Genomic DNA, 23428 nt, shown 5'->3' on the forward strand with positions numbered 1-23428 from the left:
GGTTTGGTAAAATTCTTAGCATGCTATAGTTATCTGAATAACTCTTAATAGCTATGTTACGTTAACATACTGGCCACGTTCGCATTTTGTTGTTCATGCATCATTTAACATTATCATACTGTACTTATTCAGCATATTGTTCTCTATTGTATTTTTAATTTAAACTGCCTTTCAAGATGACATATCTGTTCTATGTGTTGGATTTTATCAAGTAAATTTCCCCCAAAAAAGCGACTTTTAATCCGGTGCGACTTATATATGTTCTTTTCCTCTTCGTTTGGGCATTTTATGGCTGGTGCGACTTATACTAAGGTGCAACTTATAGTCAGATAGATAGATAGATAGATAGATAGATAGATAGATAGATAGATAGATAGATAGATAGATAGATAGATAGATAGATAGATAGATAGATAGATAGATAGATAGATAGATAGATAGATAGATAGATAGATAGATAGATAGATAGATAGATAGATAGATAGATAGATAGATAGATAGATAGATAGATAGATAGATAGATGTTTTTAAAGCACTTTAAATGTAATAATTATGATAAGTTTTAAACATGTTACTGTCCCACAGAATTATGTTTAAACAAGAAAAAAAAGTAGACGGACACCCATCCATTTAAACTAATTTTTTAAAAAATGCTTGTCTTTATTAAATTATTCATTAAATGCTTCATTAAATGCTTCATTGAGTGACCACTCAAATCTGCTCCAGCTGCTCACCTACACACAATGAATTGCCACAGCAACTGTTCCACAAGTTAAACGATGATTGACACATGCGGTGCTTTGAAGGTCAAGTCTCTGGCAAGATCAAAGCTTAACCATCTGTCAATTAGCGTTTACCTTAATAAGCAACTCCAGTTCACTCTCTGACGAAAAAAGAGCAGGGAGAGGGAGGGAGCGAGCGAGCGAGCGTGAGACTGCGATTGGCACAGGACAGCTCATCTGTATTTTTTTTTTACTGAAAAAAAATCTGCGATTGACTGAGGGTGCGAAGTTTGAAGGGCGAAGTAGCGCGGCATCACTGAATAGCATCCCTTTGGATTTTGCTTTCAGTTTTACACTCTTCAAAGCCACTGGAGGGCGTACTGTATTTGCATGGAACCTGGTCATGGCTTTGGAGTTGACAGAATGAGTCACTACCAGAAATTATGGACCTGATTATATTAGTTCACTGTTAATAATATTTATAAATTTTAAGTATAATAATAATTTTTTAAAAAGTTATCAGAGTAAACCATCCAATGACATTGTAGTGTTTATGTAATTTTCTGAATCCCTAAATTACTGTATGTGATTTTGAGGTGTATGTGCTATATCATACCAAGTGAGAGTCAATATTCCACTTAGTAGATCCGTTTCTCCTGTTGTCAGGTTCATATAAAAGGAAATGTAATTAAGCCTGTGGATTTGATGAAAAGCAATTAGCAGTGTTCACTTCCATATCAAGCACATGTCTTAGCCTTCACCGAACCCAATAGATTTACACAGATTTACAAGTTAACAATACATTTACATTTTATTTGAAGGCGCCTTTCTGGCACTCAAGGGCCACAGCTCTCACAGCTCAATCATTTTTTTAAAAAATTAGGCAGATTTAAGATTGAGAAATAATAGTAAAAAATAGAATGTTTAAGGCAGATTTAAAGTACTACAAAGATATAAAAATAATAAAAATACTCATGATAAGAAATAAGTAACAGAAAACTAAAACTAGAAGGAATTGGGATTATTGTGGCTAGGCGAGTCTGAAAAGGTTAGTTTTTAGTCGACATTGACAAAGGGTGGAGTGGGTTGGTGTTCCTGAGGTTGGGTGGTCGTGAATTCCAAAACCCGGGAGCCGAGTGGCTGAATGCTCTGCTCGCCATGGTGCTGAGGCGAGGGGGGGGGGGGGGGGGGGCAGACAGGTGTGTGGAAGTAGAGGATCTGAGCACACTGGAGGGAGTTGTAGCATGGCGGAGATCGGACAGGTATGACGGGGCAAGCTTCTGGATGGCCCTGATTGTGAGGAGGAGAACTTTGAACTGGATGCGAAAGTGGACCGGGAGCCAATGGAGCTGGTGGAGGACTGGAGTGATGTGGTGGATGAAGGGGGTAAGGGTAATGATACGAGCAGCTGAATTCTGGACCTGTTGGAGTTTATGGAGGGTCTTTTGAGGGAAGCCAAAGAGGAGAGAGTTGCCGAAGTCCAGGCGGGAAGTGACAAGACTGTGAACCAGGATGGCAGCCGAATGGGGGATGAGGAAGGGGTGGAGGTGATTGATTGTAAGTGGAAGTGGACAATCCGGGTAATGTTATTGATGTGTGATTGGAAAGTAAGTGTACTGTCCAGGATGACACCCAGGCTTCTTGACTTGGGGGGGGGGGGGGGGGGGGTGAAACAGTGGATTTGTTGATGGTAAGGGGAAGACTATGGTTTTTGGATGTGGTTGTACTACTGTTGAGTTTCAGGAAATTGTTGTTTTTTTGTTGTTGTTTTTTTTCGGCTTAATTTAGGTTAAGAACCAGTGGTGCATATATGGTATTTTTGTTTCCAGACCTTCAGAATCCCATGTCATGGCTCATTCCAGATACACATCATAATATTGACTCTTTATTTTCCTTTTCTTACCTTTCGTTGCTTAATTGTCTTTCTATGTATACTCCTTTGATTGGTAAAATGGTACCTCTACTTACAAAATTAAATGGCTCTGGAAGTAGTTTCATAAACTGAAAATTCCATAAGTAGGGACGTGTTTTCCATGTATAAAGCATAAAAATGCATCTAAACATGTAACAAATACATGTTACAGTAAGATTATTGGACAATAAACAAAAAATGAGAGTTGTGCATGGTGTAAAAAAAACAAAGAATTGAGTAAAGAATATACAGTAAAGTTTTGTAAAGTTTATACACTCATGTAAAGCTTCTGGAACAGCTCATGGTGAATGAAGAGGTTGCTGGCATACACACATACAGTAGAGGTCCTTCTTGGCCAATGGATGCCAGTAAGATGGTAAGCAATAGCCAATAGCAGAGCAGTTATAAGTATGTTACGTTCAGTAAACTCTGGGAGCTGCAAGTACCAGACCTTACTGTGCCTATCGTATCCTGAATTTTTTTTTTTCGTAACAAGAGGCAATATTTTTCCGTTGAGGCATGTTGTAACCTGAAAATTTAGTTTGTAGAGAAATTCAGATTTAGAGGTTCCACTGTATTTCATTTAGTTTCTCATGAGAGAAGCTCAAATAGTTATTGGGTTGATGAGGAAATGGCTTTTGCACACTAGACCAGGTAACTTTGCATAATTTCCCTCTCTGTATTTAATGAATAAAATCACTATTTAAAAAAAATCTTATTCTGTATCTTAAACATTAACGTGAGGATGTTTTATGCAAAAAAAAAAAAAAAAAACATTTGAAAAGGAGAGGGCAAACACTTTTTATTCTGTAGTGATACTTTAGGTATTTGTACACTAAAACATGAAGGAGCTACTGTACTGTGCCATTTCAAATCTTGGGAAGTGGAAGGGGTGCACACTGCACAGGCATCCAAGTGAGGTAATGGGTGGAGTAAAGTTGTCCCTGAGCCTTATATAAATGACCTCTGAGGCTTCGGACGCCTCCATCCTGAGGACTGGTCCTCTCTCAGCACGATGCCAGGCAAGCCCGCACCCATTAAGAAGGCTCCGTCCAAGAAGGCGGCAGAGAAAGCACTCGAGCCCTCTGAGAAGGCTCCAGAGCCGGACCCACCGGCCGCGGAACCCACGGATATTGAGCCTGCTCCACCACAGACACCTGCCGAGGCCGCCCCAGTCTCGGAACGAGAAGTGCCGCCCCCCACCCCAGCAGAGGATAGTCCTACTACAGAAGAAAACGCTCCAGGTACTGAAAAAAGCATTCAAGTCGCATATAATTTTTTACACTGGATTGTTAACAGTAAACATTGTATCAAGGAGGAGGAACAATACACACCTTTTTACGATACAGTATTTTCACCCTATTTAACACCTGTTTCCAGTAGACATGACATAATTAAGTGGCAAAATGTAATTGTGTAGAACAAAAAAATTGATTTAACATGCACTCAAAGTGCTAATTTGTGGTTGGTCTCAAAATGTTTTTTTTTTTTTTTTTTTTGTCAGAATCTCATTCCTGTTGTATTCAATATCTGGTTAATAAAATAGATCGCACTTCAGTTGGAACTTGGGAAAATATTTCTTACTACAAACAATGTACAGTATACAGTACGTGCCTCTATCTATGCCAGCCATGTTTAATGACCTGCAAATCAATTCATGCTCTTCCACTAGATGGCAGAAGGTAAAATGAACTGATTTATTAACCTGTAATTTAACCTGCCCAGATTACACACAGAGTAATCACATATGTATGACTGACACACAAGGGCTTAGGTTTGCATAGGGACGGTAGGGACATAACACAACCAACTTTTCAGGATGCTTAAATTCTAGGGCATATGTTTGGTCTCAACATTGGTAGGGACGATATTACCGTAATGCACATAATGCAAACAATGATCCAAATAAGGGACGGCTACCTTGACTTCCTTGTTCCTTGGTGAGGCTGGCCTGACCGCAGTAGTTTTGCAGGTTAGCAAGTTTAATGTTATGCTAACTCTGATGCAGGTCGGATTTTCAGTAGCAAAATTAGTGGTGGTTCCCCTACTTCCACAACATTGACATCTTTTTGCATGACTTACAGTGGCTGCTGCTGGCCGAAAAAAAAAAAAAAAGAAACTTCTAATATCCCTCCTCTCCAAACGGGGCAGAGGAGGCTGCGTTTTGTTGACATGAATCTGTTGGGGAAGTGTGAGTAAGTGTCTGTGTCTTTGTGGCGGGACGCGGGGGGGGGGCGCTTCAACTCATCAGCCAACCAAACCTTCGTTTGAGAGGGAAAAAAATGGACCGCACATTTACCAAGTGAAAAGGGATGGATGTAAGTCTTGATATAATGAAAATAATTCACTTGATAACAGTAGGGTCCAGTCTATCATTACAACATATGGGAAGACACTCTAAATTCTGAAATCTTTATATAATGTAAAAAGGTTGGTTAAAAATTTAGTGGGGACAATTTGAGCATCCAGAGAAGTTGCTAGTGTTATGTCCCTACTGTCCCTATGCAAACCTACACCCTTGCTTAACCCCCCCAACATTTACGCAACCTTATTTGCATTATGAGTTCAGTTGTATAGGTCATTTAGATTGTCCTCATATATGTTGTAAGGATAGAATTGACCCTACGATTATTAAGTGAATTATTTTCATTATGTTCAGTCTTACCCCCCTTTCACTTTTTTCCTCAAATGCACGTTGGATTGGCTGATGACTTGACCCTGCCCCACACGCACACAAGTTCGAAGTGGAGGGATATTATTAATATTTTGTTTCGGACAGCTGCAGCCACTGTAATACCCCTTTCCCACTGGCCAAAAAAACAATGTCAACCCACTAACAATCGGCTTTTGGTGCCAGTGGGAAATGTGCAGCGACCCGCCTGGACCCGTGTCAATCAACCCGCCAAGCGACCCGCGTTAAAATCACCTAGGCTCTGATCGTCATGCAGAGTGAAAGCTAAACCCCGGATCAACAGTCAACACCCTAATCTAAGTGGTGATGTAGGCTCTTACGTGATGCGTCATAACAACGTGCCAGTCGCCTCCCATTTAACACGCCCTACAACCGCAGTTACATCGATGCTCACAACAAAGCTAGTGGAAGAAGTAGGAGCCAGTAGCGCACTAAACCAAAATTCACGTCGCCTACGTTACTTCAGCACAAGCAGAGCACTGATCCTTTGCTGCATTTCGACCATTTTGAGGGCAGTAAAAAGCATGAAAACAGAGAACACAAACAGAAAAGAGGCTTCCATGTTGCTCTGCATTGTTTACTTCCTTGAACTGAATGAATTAGGTCGCACTTGTCGACGCGCATCTTAGCGTGGTGACGTCACGTAACCGCACGGCTGAGGAGGGGTGGGGGGGGTTAGACGGGTGAAACAAACAAACAAACAAAAAAAAGACACAGGGGTTTTTTTTGTCATTGGGAAAGGTGCCAAATGCCAATTGCTAGTGGGTTGCATCGGCTTGGAAAAAACGCGCGTTGACCCACTAGTTTCAGTGGGAAAGGGGCATAAGTACCCCCTAAGCACCCCTCCTCAGCCGTGCGTAAGGTTACGTGACGTCACCACGCTAAGATGCGCGTCGACAAGTGGGACCGAATGCATTCAGTTCAAGGATGTAAACAATGCAGAGCAACATGGAAGCCTCCTTTCTCCACGGATGGAAAGGAGCTGGCAGGTTTCATCATCTTTCCAATGCTGGGACATGTTGTTCAATGTGGTGCGCTACTGGCTCCTTCTTCTTCTACTAGCTTTGTTGTGAGCATCGACTTAACTACGGTTGTGGGGCGTGTTAAATGGGAGGCAACTGGCACGTTCTTATGATGCATCACGTAAGAGCCTACGTCACCACGTAGATTAGGGTGTTGACTGGTGACCTGGGGTTTTGCTTTCACACTGCATGACGATCAGAGCCAAGGTGATTTTAACGCGGGTCGCTTGGCGGTTTGATTGACACGGGTCGAGGCGGGTTGCTGCACCTTTCCCACTGCCACCAAAAGCCGATTGTTAGTGGGTTGACATGGGTTTTTTGGCCAGTGGGAAAGGGGTAAATGTTGTAAAGGTGGGCAACACACCACTAATTTTGCTACTGAAAGTCCGACCTGCATCAGAGTTAGCATTGCATTAAACTGTGAGAAATATAGTGAACTCTGCCGGAAACTGTATAACCATAAAAACGTGAACAAAACCTGCTTTAGAGAGAGAGGTCACAGGATGCTGTCACATGCGCTCAACATGCGCTCATGTACTAGCTTATTGCATCAGGCTTCCATCACAAAGTCTGTTCTGTCATGTGTCACCATATTGCATCACACTCATTCATATGTCTCAAAGAACAACTGAGAACAGTATATAAGGCACAAACAAATAGCATTCAGTGTCAGGTCGCCAGCGTTCCAGCATACGCTAGCATGTCAACTGTCCATTACCGCTTGACCTGATTGTTTCCTTTGCCTGTCAACATCAATAAAGTCCTGTGTCTGCGATACGCAACTGGTTCCTCTGTCCTCTTCGTGACAGTAGGTCTGTGTTTCACAGGAAAGTGTTGACAGTCAAAGTAAAAAAACCACATGCTGGTGCTTTTCTTTTAAACGGCCTGGTTTAGAAGGAAAGAAAGCGAGAGCATGTTGTGACTTTATACTTTTGAAACTAAATACGTATTAGTGCTTTTCAATTATTAATTAAAATGTATGGATTTATTAAAAAAAAAATTTTTTTTTTGCAGTCTATGCAAACATCTTTTCAGATAATCTTACATTGATCATGATCAAGGTAATAATTGCTCAACCGACTAAAGCACTTTAGAGATGCTTGTTGACAAAAGCAGTAGTGTTTTACCTGAAGGAAGGCTCCATTTTTGCTACTCCCTGACTAAGAAGTTTTTTAGGTATATTTAATATATTTATTTAGATAGGCAATGTGGAGTGGTATTAAGACAAATGTTATTTTTTTGCATTCCTGGATAGGTAAGAGATTTTAAAAAGATTGTCTTTGTTGTGTATGCTAATATAATTTAAATTATTTTCAAATATTGCAATTTAAATTTGCTAATAAAATCCAGGCATTTGTTCTGGAAGTTTCAAAAAGGTTTCTGGTGTAGTTTTTCCAAACCAAAGGTTGGAAACGAACAGTTTATCACTGAACCAGTTCACATTAAAGTCAGTACAAATTTAATTTTCATAGATCATTTAGCCTATCAGTTATTTGGTTCATATTCGTGAGAAAAGTAGCCCTGACCCTCGTTTACCTAATCTGTTTGGTCTTATTAATGCCCCGTCCACAGCAATAGTGTATATAAAGGTTATGCTGTTACATTGTCCCTACCAATGTCAAGACCAAACCTATGCCCTTGCTTTAACAGGATCAAAGCTGTGTAAAAAGTTACTAATGCATCTTCTAAATGCCTTTTTATTACTAGCTATTGAACCCCCTGTTCAAGGCGACATCACAGTCCCTGCCTCAGACAATTCTGCAGATGGTAAATTGTAATTGCTTCATGCTTCATCTCAGCAGCTGTTCATGGCTGCACAATGCTTGTGTCTTAATCAACGCCAACCTGAAGTTTTTTCAGCAGGAGCTGCTCCTCCAATTGAAGAGCCTCCCAAGGCTCCTACACCCCCACCTCCTGCAGGTAATTTCTGTTTTTATGCTAAAATTATTCATAAAATTATGAAAAAAACACAGTAGTGTATATGTAAGTGTTTATTTTTGTTAAATCCAGTAATTTATGTTATGTGCATTTGTGTGCTGCAGGGCACACGACAATAACAAGTATTGAACCCAGTCTCTTTATTAACTCATTGACTGCTTTTGACGGTGATAGCCTTCCAATCCATTTGGACTGGGAAAGGATGGTAGCGATCAAATTGAAAACATGAATTTGACATGAAAAGGAAAAACATGAATTTTAGAAACTTAAACATTAAGATTAAAAAAAAATACTCAATAGATTTTAAAAAAATAGGGAAATACAACAAGTTAAGATAAATCATAAATTTATCCTTTGCGTTCTGTTCGAAATCTGTCCACATTTTTAAGTGGACTAAATGTGATCTGTGATTTAACTCAACCATAAAATACTGAACCTTTGCAGTATATTGTTTTCAGGTCAAGATTGACTAATTTTTAAGTTTGGATTAGTAAAAAGTAGCAGTGCAACGGTTTGCGGGTTAAAGCCGAACCGTACGGTTCGCCCTGTACAGTTCAATACGCCTTTATGAACCACGCCTTTTCGGTTTTGCAATTAATTTATTCCGAACGCTTGTGGAATGAATTGGTCGAGCTCTGTGTGCCTGTGTGTGACGTGAGGCACAGCTGTCGAGAAATTCCCCGCCGCAAGTAAATGTCCGATCGCTGTCAAGCACCTGTGTAATAGAAGCCGAGTGACGCACTCTCTCGCTTATGAGCGAAGTGAAGGTGAAACAAGAAAGAAAACAAAAAGCTATGGTGAGCGGAGGAGTGGAGAGACCAAATTTTGAGGAACCACTGGCTTCTTTCCAATTTGCGGTGTGGCAACATTTCGGTTTCCCCGTGGACTACAATGCAGAGGGTGAGAAAATATTGAAAAAAAAACAACAACAAAAAAACAATTTGCAAGCATTGCTCAGCGCTTGTTCCCTATGCTAATGGCAACCCTTATAACTAGGGTTGTTCCGATCATATTTTTTTGCTCCCGATCCGATGCCGATCGTTTTAGTTTGAGTATCTGCCGATCCCGATATTTCTCGATCCGATTGCTATTTTTGCTCCCGATTGAATTCCAATCATTCCCGATAATTTTTCCCGATCATATACATTTTGGCAATGCATTAAGAAAAAAATAAATAAAACTCGAACGAATATATACATTTAACATACAGTACATAAGTGCTGTATTTGTTTATTATGACAATAAATCCTCAAGATGGCATTTACATTATTAACATTCCTTCTGTGAGAGGGATCCACAGATAGAAAGACTTGTGACTTTGTATATTGTGACTAAATATTGCCATCTAGTGTATTTGTTGAGCTTTCAGTAAATGATACTGTAGTCACGCCCAAATGCATGATGGGAAGTGGAACCATGACTGTGCGTAGTGCTACCAATTGATATATCTTCTCTGCGTTGGCAAGTAATATAAGGTGTTAAGCTAAAGATCAATTGCTACCTTGCTTCCCCACATTGCTTCCCATGGTATTTCTAATCATAGGGAGAGGGATTGTAAGGCTTTAGCCAATTAAAAAAAGGCTCCAAAGGCTGCCAAAATTCACTCTACTCATTTTACGCTGGCTTTTAGCTCTCTATATGGGTAAAACGGCGCCATTACAGATTGAGCGCGACAATGCGTGAGTGGGTCGTGCAGCGCATGCATTAAATATTTTAACGTGATACATTTTTTAAAAAATTAATTACCGCCGTTACTAGGATAAATTTGATAACCCTACCTTAAGCCTAAACTAAAGACTCTGGAGGAGTGAAACATATTACGTCTGTAACGCTAAATACAATTAGAAAACGATTTATTTGAGAAAATATATATATATATTTAAAAAAGGCATGGCCGATATTTTTTTGCCGATTCCGATACTTTGAAAATGACGTGATCGGACCCGATCGATTCCGATCGATCGGGACATCTCTACTTATAACATGACTCCGGCACCTCAGCCGGCATCACACACAGATATCACTTTCTCAGAGCAGGACAACCCCAGCGATGACACCAGTGAAAACACACGGCGGGCATCGTTAATTTATTTGCAACGCTTGACCCGCGTTACATTGTTCCCTCGCGGACATATTTCTCCAACAACGTATTTCCCGACATTTATGAAATGGCACACAAAGCCATCGAAGATGACTTCGTTAAAGCACATAGTTTCACCGTGACCACTGATAGTTGGACGTCCCGTGCTACAGAGTGCTACTACCTAACTGTGACAGTCCACTATAATTCATACCTGTCAAGTTGTACGGTCTCGGCGTAATTTGTACAAGTGAGCACTGATTTTTAAATGTGGACACCGTACGTTACGTTCAAAATCTGTACATTTTTTGCATGCATTACGTTTTTTTTCCTCCGTTCGTTAATACGTTGGTTGAATGACGCGAGAAAAGTCAGAGACACAGAGAGGGAAGAGTGTTTGTTGTGACGCTGTAGCAAACGCGATGCTAGGCTAGGTTGCTCCAATATTTCCTGACTGTAGCCAACAGCCTACAACCTACGCCTAGATATATCATGCATATAGAACTACATGCGAAATGACAGACTCGGTAGCGTTAGTAAACAGCCGCCATTTTAGAGCAGTAAACTTCTCAGAAAGGCTCTGTTGTAGTGAACCTTCCTAGTGAACCTAACTAACTATTTATCTAAAATACTCCTAATTCGGCAAAATCTTGACTTCAGTCTATCTTTAAATGATGAAACAGTTTTAAAATTTTCACATGTCGAAAGTATGCAGAAGGGAACTAATGCAAAAACGGGAGCAATTTTATCAACTTTAACGGTTGATTCAGAACATTAAATGACCTCCAAACATAGCAAAGGTTGCTATGTTTTTTTTTTTTTTTTTTTTTTTAATGAAAAAAAAAAAAAGTAACACCAGTTACTTTGCCAAGTAACTTTTTTACTACTGTGTGTGTATTTCAGTAGTCAGTCACTAAACTAGCCAAAGAGCTAAGAGGCATTTTAACAGTCGAAAATGTTTACATTTTAAGTGTTTATTTCATTTTCTTAAAAGCAAAATAAAGGCAGTTTAAAAAAAAAAAAAAAAAAAAAAGCAAACCGAAACCGTGATCCCAAAACCGAGGTTCAAACCGAATCGTGGGCTAACTGAACCGTTGCACCCCTAGTAAAAAATACCATTGATTTTTGCACACCCAATTTAAAAACCTTTTCATTTTGACCCGAACAGAATACGAGATTTATAAAAACTACATTAATGTTAGGAGGAAAAAATACAATGACTAAAATAAAATACGAAAAATACAATCATATTGGAAAAATATTACATTTACAAGAATTACATAAATAAGAGGATTAAGAATATTTGATAAATATAAAAAGAATAGGAATACTGAAATATAAGGGAAAAAAATCATCATTAAAAAAAATAAACACTACATAAACATTAGTTATAAATATGTGATTAATATAAAAAGAATAGGAAGAATACAGAAATATAAGGGAAAAAACATTCATCATTTTAAAAAATAAATAAAAATACAAATACATAAATATTAGAGTTAAAAATATTTGATGAGTATAAAAAAATGCAATGCAAAAATAAAATAGGAAAAAACATCAGATCTGGGCAGAAAGTTTGAAGTCGAGTAATCGCCAGTCAAGTGTTTTTGGCATCTTTGCCGTATAGCCAAAGGGTAGTTGATAGGTTTTCTGGTTCTTGGTTGAAAAAAAAAACTATTTGAACAATAGAAATAGAACCAATCCTACCTTCAAAAGTGATTTGTTCCACCCCAGATAAATTTGCTAATTGAATTGAGAAATACTGTACATGTGTACATTTGGTTACATTTTGGTTTGATGGTGCCCTGTGAAATTTTTCCTATCACATATTGGCATGAGAAAGCCTGCCAAACTCTGGTTTATGGGGTTCTAATCAGATTCTTATCCAAAATTTGAGCAAAGCCACGAAGGCTTGCATTTGTCATTTAGGGATTTAATTATCAGTAATTCCAGAACTCATAATTGTTCTTACTGATGTGATTGTTTATTGGCAGTTCCCACCAGTGCTCCATTGGAAGTGTCTGTAGAGGACGTAAATGACACGAGTCTTACCGTCAAGTGGAAAACGCCAGAGACCATTGGGGAGTCTGGCCTGGATGGATACACTGTAGAGTACTGCAAGGATGGAAGTAAGCCCGCCAACTTACCACTTGTTTGCTCTGTGGGGCAATGTGCATGTGTATGTGTTTGTAAGGGCTGGAAGTAGCACATTTTAGGCTGCACCTGTCCCCCAGGTGTCAGAGGTCAGAGTGACTCAAAGCTGAGCAGGGGGCAGTAGGCGGCAGCTGTTAAACCTCCTGACGCCACTTTTAGAAGCGCTCCTTTGCTCAGATGACATTTCGTCATGGCCGACAAAATCTCATCCTCATGTTGTTTGTAAAAGCATGTCGACCGGCAATAACTCATTAAAAGAGATGTACTGTATTATATAAAACGGTTCTTAGCTGTCAGTTCTATGGCACACTTTTGTCAATAAAGGGCGAGAATTATAGGGCACACTGCTAAATTTAAACACAAGTCTAGGTGAGCTCATCATAATGATATAAGTAAATCAAGTATTGTTTCTTACTAGAGTACGGCAGAGAACAGAAACTTGTTCTATCTGTTTTACACTTGTTGGGTGTAGCGGCACTCCAGGAACCAAACTGCAGCAGTACCTTGATTTACCTCAATTCTCTGACTTCAAATTTTGGCTCGTGAATCACAAAGAACAGAAAAACAAGGAAAAAAGAAAACGCCGTGATGACCAGGCAACATCTTTAACTTGGACAGTTTGAAGTCAAGGTTGCACAATTTTTTATCTGTCGCTATACAAACGAAGGAAAATTAAATTTTCCAGAATAAATGTCTCCTATAAAAGATTCAACTCTGGTCAGTATTTCTAAGTCAGATGATTGTGGTGTCCCATCAGGTTCAGACTGGGTGGTAGCGAATGAGGAGCCAACCCCAGCTAACCGCTACTGCATCAAGAATTTGACTGCAGGTGACCTGCTGCTCGTGCGCGTGGTGGCCGTGAACCCTGGCGGCCGCAGCGTGCCGGGCGAGCTCGCCGAGGCTGTGCCAATTCGTGAGGTGGTCGGTGAGTAACAGCCAGCAATGCAGTACAAATTGATGGGTGTGGATAGAATTTTGAGAAAACATTACAAAAGAAACAGTTATTATTATTAGAACCTTCTAGTAACTATCACTTACGTCTTTTCCTGAAAATACTCATGCTGACTAGGAGATGGCTGTTTACTGCTGCATGAAGTCTACAAATGGATCTTCATAAATCTGATGCTGACAGGAGCTTTCAATTGCCATAAGTCACGCTTTTCTCTGTCTAAGTGAGAGTGTGAGGATTTAACGCACAAATAACCACTTGCTCAGAGTCTCCTCACATGTTAAAGCATTAATAGCTGTGGCATGCAACACAGTTTGTTTGCCCTTGAAATGTGCTTTGCACGCCTGAGTGTCATTTAAGGTAATGAGCACAATCTTGCTTTTCTACCTAGGCTTAGCTTACACGTTACTTACCATTTGGTTCCTGGGACCCAAACCTACTCTTATTCCCCAAGATTGGCTTATTCATTTTAAATTAATTTATGGCGGAAAACACTCAGGTGACTTGAAGTGAGGCCCCCAATTTGGCCAAATTTCAAAATTGTCCGATATGCATCTGTGATACATAATTTGAAAGCTTAAAATCTCAATTTTCTGGGGGAAGAAAAATTTTGAACAAGAGGGCATTTAAAAAAAAAAAACACGAGAGCAGAATTAAAGACGCCACAAATTTAACGAGATATTATTGCGTACATACCATGTTTCGATCCAAAAACTCCATGTAGCATGTATCACCGAGTGTCAAGACACAGTTGTGAATGGCAACAGCCGGATTTTTATTTTATTTTATGGGTGAAACATGGTCGTATAACAAGGGTCGCGATGCAGAAATCGCAGACAACAAGGAGTGGTTGAGAGTTTCTTTTTCATATAGTTACCCTTTTAAACGTTTTTTTTTTTTTGTTTTTGTTTGGATCGATTATTTATCATCTAACATATCGGGGAAAATGCGACAGTAACAAACACAAAAAATACAATTAATCGATAGTTATGAGGTAGATATCTTTGACTTTTTTACAGACGCCAAATTTTTCATTGTGACGTAATTTGTTTAAAAGTTTAAAATAGGCGAGTGAATAATTTTTTAAGGTCATTTTCTTTTTTTTTTTAAATAAATATTAGAGCTTCAATTAATGATTCTAAGCTAAAAATGAAAGACATTTTGAATAATAAATATAATTACTTACCTTCTTTTTATGGCTATGTTGAAACAAAAGCGGTTGCGCATTATCTGTAAACTGGGGTTTTCAGGGTAAAACGGACAAATCAAAAATAGTTCGGGGGCTTAATGCACCATGAATCTGCTATGGCAGCATAGAGACATATTGTTCTATCAAACACAACAGTTGTTTGGGCTTAAAGTACTGCAGTTTCTTTGAAAGAGGAGTGCAAGAGTCAGTCTTGTTTATGTTTTCCACCCTATTCATTGTAACAACAGAATTAAATAATTAGATCTTTTTCCTTCTGTGCTTCTCTCAGTTACAAAGTTGGAATAACTTTCAAGTCATGAGAAGCTTCTCCTATTGGGCAGCTTTTCATAGATGGTTCCCCAAAGGTAGTCCACAAAGGCTCTGCCGCAAATCCAGAAACAAGGCCAAGCATGACTGAAATGAGTCATCGACAAAAAAATTCAGATGGTTACTCTTTGCCGTACACCACGTGATTTAGTTGCACATCTATAGACGTGCTGCAAACTGAGGCCTTGTGTCTGTGTATCAGAATCTACATAAATTATACTGTACTTCATTGTATTTATTTAGTTTTATTATCAAAGCACAAAAACATGAAGCGATTGTTAAGGAAGAAGAGATTTGTTCTACCTACAAGGAGTTGCGCTTCCCTCGCTTTAAGCAAATAATTATATACTCACTTTGATGGCCGCGTGAACTTGTCCCACTTATCGACTCTGAAGGGCAGCTTACTGTCACTGAGTACATTTCCTGCTCGGGGCTCATATATCTGCAAACAAACCAGAACATTTAGTGGAGAAATGCGGTCATGCAACCAAACTGCCGCTCAACTTCGAAACACTAGCCTAATTGATGGATTGTGGCTGGCTTGTGGGAGTTAAATTCAGCTGTGTGCCAACTTGTCCTCATCACATGTGCTCCCCACGTTTGCGATTAAAGGACAATATCCCTTCAGAAATACATGTTTATTTTTGCATTTAAAAATACATACCGTGCAATGGATGATTTGTGAGATTGCTGACTGGATGTTTCTCTAGGGAAGTGGGCTGATTTGCAGGGATTAGCATTCAGGCCAAAAGTGGAGGTGAACTTCATGGAGATGTAATCTTAGCTGTCAAATCTTAGGGAAAGGACGATGAGCCAAATTGGTTCCGGAATGGCGTGACATGCAACTTAGACACCACAAGGAGATTGATGGGCAGGATGTTGATAGGTTACGGCAATATGACGTTCGGTCATTGACCCAGCAACAACCTGATAGTTTTATACATCTAGTATGCACTGGAGATATCTGATGCTTGCACAGGAATGAATTTGAGGGATGCTATTCCTTATACTCAGCCATCCATTCATTTTTTTTCCCAAAACAGTATTTTAAAGGGTGGCATTTTTACGTGACTGTGCACGCCAGCGCTTGCTTCACTAGAATGTGATGACATCTTCTCAGAGATCGAATGTCAGCCTCATCCAAGACTTTCTGGTTTCTGAAACTATTTTAGGGGTTGCATCTTCTCTTTCTCGTCTCTGCATGGATACTTGACGTTACCTCAAACCTTCCATTTCATAATCAAGTAGTAGGAACTATGTAGTTTTAAACTTTTAAAGAGCAATTAGTCAGATATAATAAAATATATAAATAAATAAAAAGTGTTATGTTGTGTTTACATCTTTACAGTCTGAGGTCCCGGGTTTCTGACCTCTGATATTTGTGTGCTGAGTTTGTGTGCTCTTCTGAGGCTTGTAAAGTTTTTCAGTTACTTCTGCTTGCTCCCACAGTCAAAAAATCCTGATGTAGCCTTTAAATGTGAGTTGGAATGCTTTTTTTCCCACTATGTTGATTGCGGTGGCTGGCAACCAGAAATCGGTGTACTTCCGCTGTTTGTGCAGTGGACACAAAAAATTGAGACACCTCCGTATAGGGACTGGTCTTTGGTAAATATAAAATGAGACAAAAAAAATTCCATCATTAACGTGACCTATAGCGGAAACAACTCAACTACACTGTAAAATATTAAAAGTTGACTTTACTAAAAAAATATATGCAAACTTGCTGCCTTAAAAAAATTAATTTATGTTGACTTAGATGAATTAGATTTGATTAACTTAATTATTGTGAGTTGGCAGTACTCAAATTAACTTAAAAAATTTGGATTATAGTCACTTGTTTTTATTGAGTTGGCAGTACTCAAACTAACTAAAATAACTGGTTTACAGTAACTTGTTTATTTTGAGTGCACAGTACTCCCATCATATTCAGGTCAACTTAATTTTCTTGACCTAAAAGAATTCCACAATAGAAATTACATCTGCACATACTAATTTCATTAAAAACACATTATCTAACAGTAATGACCCCCAAAACACAATAAATGGAGAACACTCATTGGATTAATTCAATGGAATTAAAATTTACTTTAAAATGCTCAAAAGTGCATTTAATGAGAGACACTGGCTCCTGGCAGGCTGAACGGTGTTTGGTTAATGCTCAGTATCAATGAACAATCAGTGGATTAATTATAAACCTACTTTTGCAAACATTTTGCACCTCATACAAAGTATAAGTACCTAAAATAACCTTTTGCTACAGAAATTACTGAATAATACCTGAACTGCATCAATGTCCACTCCTATCCTGTAATTTCCAAAGACTAACAGGCGAGATCCTATTATCATAATTTCAGGACATTAACTCAGCATTGAAGACATGGCGTCAAACTAGTTTCCCATTACAACATGAGCCTGAGCTCTGGTAAAGCTAACAGTTCTGATTTCTCCAACAATATTAGTGATCAAAACTGGAACTACAATCAACATTGTGCCATGGTTTAAACTGTGCAGCAGTGATAAAATAAACATAAAAATACAGAACTCTTTTTAAAACACACAACTCAGTTCAAATTCAAATTTCACTTTAACACCTGATACAGTAAACAAGATACTTGTTTTTTTTCACATCACTAAAAGAGTAAATGCAAAACGTGTACTGGAGTTTTACACCTGAGAAACCTAAAATCTTACCAAGAATATGTGTCTTATTTTTATTCAAATTCTAATTTCATATTAAGCTTTTTCCTCAAAAAAAAAAAAAAAAAAAAAGTAATTTCTATTCAAAAATATTTCATTAGTATATATATATTATTATTTTTTTAATCAAAGAAAAAGTCATGTCAATCAAAAAAAATTGTTTGAATGCAAAAATAAATTTGTAAGTCAAAAAATATGTTTGAAAACTACTTTTCTTTGAAATTTTTTTTAAAAAATTTAATTCTTTTTTTTTTATTGAAACAACTTTTTTGATTGATGTAATTCTGCGTTTGGACCACATTTTGGCTAGGACATTTGTGTCTTTATTATTCAATCCAAAAATAAGTTGCTTCAAACAAAAAATGTATATTTTCAAAATAAAATCACTTCAATTAAAAAAAAAAAAAAAAAAAAAAAAAAAAACAATTGTAGAAAAAAAGGTTTGAATGTGAAAAAATATTTGAGACTCAGAAATTTACGCTTTATTTTTCATTGAAACTGTTTTCTTTGATCGAAGCAATCCTTTTTGTTTTTGAGCCATATTATGGGTAGGACATTTGTGCCCAAATTATTCAATCCCAATAAAAGTTGCTTCAATCAAAAAACTGTTTTTAACCAAAGAAAAAAAAAACTTTTGCAAAAATATTTTTTTGAAAAAAATTTTTTTTTTTAATTTTTAATTTTTAATTGACGTGTCACTTTTTTTTGAAAAGCAAAAAGTTTTAAACTTTTTTTTTTTTTTTTTTTTTTAAAGGTGGAAAAAGTTTTGAAGGCACTTTTTTTTTTTGAAGTGGAAAAAGTTTTGAAGGCACTTTTTTTCGGTTGAATCATTTAGACACGAAGATCCAACTTCAACGCTACTTCTGACATGTTTGAGTGGCAGGTGATTACGCCAATGGCATAAAAGCAGGAAGCAAAAATAATGGCCACCAGGGCTCCATCCAGCCATCGGACTCTGCTCGAGTCCAAGCCGAAAATAGGGCACCGGTACGGGGGTGTGACATCGGCATCTCACCGGTGTGCCGGCGATGGTACGGTGCCCTGTTGCGGCACACTGGCGGACCCCGATATCACTACCCCGGCGCGGAGGCCGGCTGTTGAGTAGACGGCCCGCGACTGACACGACACTCATTCAAAGCTGAAGCGACGGGGCTCCCGGCGCGGGCTACTGGGCAGGCTAGTGTCGGGCCACTCGTCGGCCACTCCCATACCGGCGCGTCGCGACACTGCGGTTGGACCCCGATTGCCAACCGTCACGTCAGGGCAGTGGGTGAAGTTCCCCTCTTGAATCACATTAAGCAGCAGCGCACCATACCAGCGCGGGCACTCCGGTGAGATGCCGATGTCACCCCCCCGTACCAGTGCCCTATTTTCGGCTTGGACTCGAGCAGAGTCCGATGGCTCGATGGAGCCCTGGTGGCCATTAGTCATTCTTTTATGCCATTGGTGTAGTCACCTGCCACTCAAACATGTCGGAAGTAGCGTTGAAGTCGTATCTTTGTGTCAAAATGATTCAATCGAAAAAAAAGTGCCTTTAAAACCTTTTCCACTTCAAAAAGAAAAAGAGAAATGCGTTCAAAACTTTTTCCACTTTAAAAAAAAAGTTTTAAACTTTTTCCTTTAAAAAAAGTGACACGTCAATAAAAAATATATATATTTAAAAATATATATATTTTCAAAAAAATATATTTTTGCAAAAGGTTCTTTTTCTTTGATTAAAAATAAGTTTTTTTTTATTAAAGCAACTTTTATTGGGATTGAATGATTTAGACACAAATGTCCTACCCACACTATGGCTCAAACACATTTCACATTTCTTTGCTTTTGTGTGCAGTGAAGGTCGAATAAATACTGCTCTGAAAGTTAGTCTTGATATGGGCAAGTAACCATTTGCCTCAGCTTAAGATGTCCTCGCAAATGGGTAAAGAAGTCTGCTCCTGAGCAGGGCTCCACAAAGTTGCACAACTGACGGTCAAATGCAGTTTCTCCACTTTTGCCTGCATCTTTTTGAGAGTGCCATGTCGATAGGTGTACTTTGAGTGCATTAAAAGATTTAAATGTGCAGAGGCAGTCCTTATGAAGACATGGGAGTAGGGATGTCCGAGTGTGGTATCCATGTTTTAAGCGGTAATGCTTAAGCAAGTAGGCTCTTTTCAGCAGAAAATGTGCAGTACTTGCAAGTCCACTGTATTAGAGAATACTGCTTTGGTTGACCTGAAAAGACATGATAATTTCAGCATTGAGAACTTGTTAGAAAAAAAAAAAGTTAAATTTTTTCTTAACAGTCACAAATTAAAATGTCCAATTATTTTTAATCACAAATTAAAATCTGCAATAAATTATTTTAATATTCACAAACTAAAATGTTTAACAATGAGTTATTTTTAAATTAACGTAATTGATTATTTTTGAACATTCAAATTGAGATGTACAATTAATTTCTTAATCCATCTGTAAAAACATTAATGCATGTTTGTTATCCCAACCCATGAAACAAATACAAATATTAAATGATTCATTGATCAGTGTATGAAACATACCTGTAATTGCTGAGACTGAGGTATGTGTGGACTTTTGACCATTTGCTTCAGCCTGATTGGGGGATGGTGAAAAAGAACACAAAATTAAGGCAACAATTTCAAAATATAGGCACATAAATGACCAACCTTAAACACACCAGGTTGTTATGGCGTCGAGTGTGATCTCTGCACTCTTTCTATCTGTATTCCGATATTAGGTTAGACCAAAGTTAAAGTGGTGAAATAACAGGGGGAAATGTGATCTAGTCCTCTGATTTTTGCGATTAATGCATTTTAAAACAATTTCAAATTATCAGTGCAGTTTGATCAAACATGGAGGGGGAGCACTGCACATGAAGAAAAGCAAATGGAAGGGCAGATGACAAACACTCTAAAGCAGGGGTCCCCAAACCTTTTCCTGTGAAGGCCACATGACTTTTCCCTTCTCTGATGAGGGGCCGGGTCAATTTGTAACAGAAAAAGTGTGACGATTGCAGCAGTGCCTAAATGTAAAAAAATTATTGTTTTTCAGAAAGCCATAATTAAATAACCCTTTCTGAATTCTTCTTGGAACAAAATAAAATAAAAATAATTATAACATAATATAATATCATATAATAATGAATAATAATAACACAATTAATTAAATAGATAATAACCAAATAACCCTGTCTGGGTTCTTCACAGAAAAAAGCCAGGAAGTAATAACACTATTGGGGGGGGGGGGGGGTTCAGGGGGCCGGACCAATTGTGGAGGCGGGCCGTATCCGGCCGGCCCGCGGGCCGTAGTTTCGGGACCCCTGCTCCAACGCAAGAACCGATTACGTTGGCGCACATAAGGTCTGACTGTGCATTTAGCTCTTACCTGAGCCGAAATAGGCTGAAGCTGACATAATTCTAGCACTAACTCTGTAAATAAATCACTTTATCGACATTTCTAACATTTTTACGTGAGAAAGTAGCCGTTTAGATCCACAACGTGCAAATTCGGCGCTACTCAAGCTAGCCGTAGTGATTAAGGCACTTCCTGTTAGTTTCACAAAATAAAACACCCGCTAACGATAGAATTAGTGTTTTTATTTTTAAAACAGGAAGCGAACCTCCCCTCGGTCTACCTAACTTAAAACCGCTCGGTAACTGTTTTAAATCGGTTTTAAAAACCTCTCCCATCGCCTAAAAACGTTACGAGCCCCGTCTGTCAAGAATTCAAAACGCCGGCCGGCATAAAATGGGAGTCTACCATAAACTGTAGTCTACATTTGTTTCTGAAAATGATGAGGTTCCTGTCACGGTCATATAGCATGCTTGCTAGCGGTGATATTTGATGTAATTGACACTTCTCCTCCCTGGCAGCACACAGGCTACTACACTACAACAAGACAAATCGACGGTTTACAAAAGAGTAAAATATGTACTTACCAAATCAGTGTGCTGAGGACAAGTAAACCCACAATGGCGAAAATAACTGAGAAAGGTGTTGGAAAGAGCGCGAAGTGGGCAGGGCAGATCTGCGCATGTCTGATAGAACGCCCAAAGGACACTGGGTACAAGAAATTATTTTTTCTAATTTGACTTAACTGGGATATATCAAGTTAAGCAAGTTCTCCAACCCCAAATTACTACTTACTTATTTAAAAGTAGTGTTCACAACAGGTTGATGAAAATTGAGTTTAGTTCACTTATCACATTTAATTAATTTGAATGTTAGCATTTACAGTGTACAGTGGGGCAAATAAGTATTCAGTCAACCAATTGTGCAAGTTCTCCTACTTGAAAAGATTAGAGAGGCATGTAATTGTCAGCATGGGTAAAGCTCAAAAATGAGAGACAGAATGTGGGAAAAAAACAGAAAATCACAGTTTGATTTTTAAAGAATTTATTTCCAAATGAGAGTGGAAAATAAGTATTTGGTCACCTACAAACAAGCAAGATTTTTGGCCGTCAAACTTCTTCTAACGAGGTCTAACGAAGCTCCACTCGTTACCTGTATTAATGGCACCTGTTTTAACTCATTATCGGTATAAAAGACACCTGTCCACAACTTCAGTCAGTAACACTCCAAACTCCACTATGGCCAAGACCAAAGAGCTGTCGAAGGACACCAGGGACAACATTGTAGACCTGCATCAGGCTGGGAAGACCTAATCTGCAATAGGGAAAATGCTTGGTGTAAAGAAATCAACTGTGGGAGCAATTATTAGAAAATGGAAGACATACAATGCCACTTATAATCTCCCTTGATCTGGGGCTCCATGCAAGATCTCACCCCGTGGTGTCAAAATGATAACAAGAACGGTGAGCAAAAATCCCAGAACCACACGGGGGGACCTAGTGAATGACCTACAGAGAGCTGGGACCGCAGTAACAAAGGCTACTATCAGTAACACAATGCGCCGCCAGGGACTCAAATCCTGCACTGCCAGACGTGTCCCCCTGCTGAAGCCAGTACACGTCCAGGACATTTGGATGATCCAGAAGAGGACTGGGAGAATGTGTTATGGTTAGATGAAACCAAAATAGAACTTTTTGGTAGAAACACAGGTTCTCGTGTTTGGAGGAGATTTCTTGTGTTTGGAGGGGAAAGAATACTGAATTGCATCCGAAGAACACCGTACCCACTGTGAAGCATGGGGGTGGAAACATCATGCTTTGGGGCTATTTTTCTGCAAAGGGACCAGGATGACTGATCTGTGTAAAGGAAAGAATGAATGGGGCCATGTATCGAGAGATTTTGAGAGAAAATCTCCTTCCATCAGCAAGGGCATTGAAGATGAGACGTGGCTGGGTCTTTGAGCATTACAATGATCCCAAACACACAGCCAGGGGAACAAAGGAGTGGCTTCGTAAGAAGCATTTCAAGGTCCTGGAGTGGCCTAGCCAGTCTCCAGATCTCAACCCCATAGAAAATCTGTGGAGGGAGTTGAAAGTCCGTGTTGCCCAACGACAGCCCCAAAACATTACTGCTCTAGAGGAGATCTGCATGGAGGAATGGGCCAAAATACCAGCAACAGTGTGTGAAAAGCTTGTGAAGAGTTACAGAAAACGTTTGGCCTCCGTTATTGCCAACAAAGGGTACATAACAAAGTATTGAGATGAACTTTTGGTATTGACCAAATACTTATTTTCCACCATGATTTGCAAATAAATTCTTTAAAAATCAAACAATGTGATTTTCAGGGTTTTTTTTTTTCACATTCTGTCTCTCATGGTTGAGGTTTACCCATGTT

At 38.9% G+C, this 23428-nt stretch overlaps 1 protein-coding gene and 1 long non-coding RNA gene across 6 annotated transcripts in view; one reads left to right on the top strand and one right to left on the bottom strand.

Moving 5' to 3' along the window:
• Window positions 1-3577: 3577 nt before the first annotated feature.
• mybpha (myosin binding protein Ha) overlaps window positions 3578-23428 on the top strand; it is a 39872-nt gene continuing 20021 nt past the window's right edge. The window contains exons 1-5 of one of the 5 annotated variants that reach the window (XM_057830044.1): window positions 3578-3878; window positions 8056-8115; window positions 8209-8268; window positions 12361-12495; window positions 13278-13445. In XM_057830044.1, the coding sequence (XP_057686027.1) occupies window positions 3650-3878; window positions 8056-8115; window positions 8209-8268; window positions 12361-12495; window positions 13278-13445 (652 nt within the window). In that variant the 5' untranslated portion in view covers window positions 3578-3649. Of the gene's footprint in view, window positions 3879-6819; window positions 7604-8055; window positions 8116-8208; window positions 8269-12360; window positions 12496-13277; window positions 13446-23428 lie in introns of those variants that run through there. The other 4 variants (XM_057830045.1, XM_057830047.1, XM_057830048.1 and 1 more) reach the window with 4 other exon arrangements.
• LOC130912168 (uncharacterized) lies at window positions 19237-21686 on the bottom strand. The gene is made up of 3 exons (XR_009062560.1): window positions 21621-21686; window positions 20223-20274; window positions 19237-19896 (listed from the first exon to the last, which is right to left on the bottom strand). It is a non-coding gene; the product is annotated as an uncharacterized LOC130912168 (long non-coding RNA).

This window comes from Corythoichthys intestinalis, chromosome 2 (genome assembly GCF_030265065.1).
Source record: "Corythoichthys intestinalis isolate RoL2023-P3 chromosome 2, ASM3026506v1, whole genome shotgun sequence".
In the NCBI taxonomy this organism is placed as follows: domain Eukaryota; kingdom Metazoa; phylum Chordata; class Actinopteri; order Syngnathiformes; family Syngnathidae; genus Corythoichthys; species Corythoichthys intestinalis.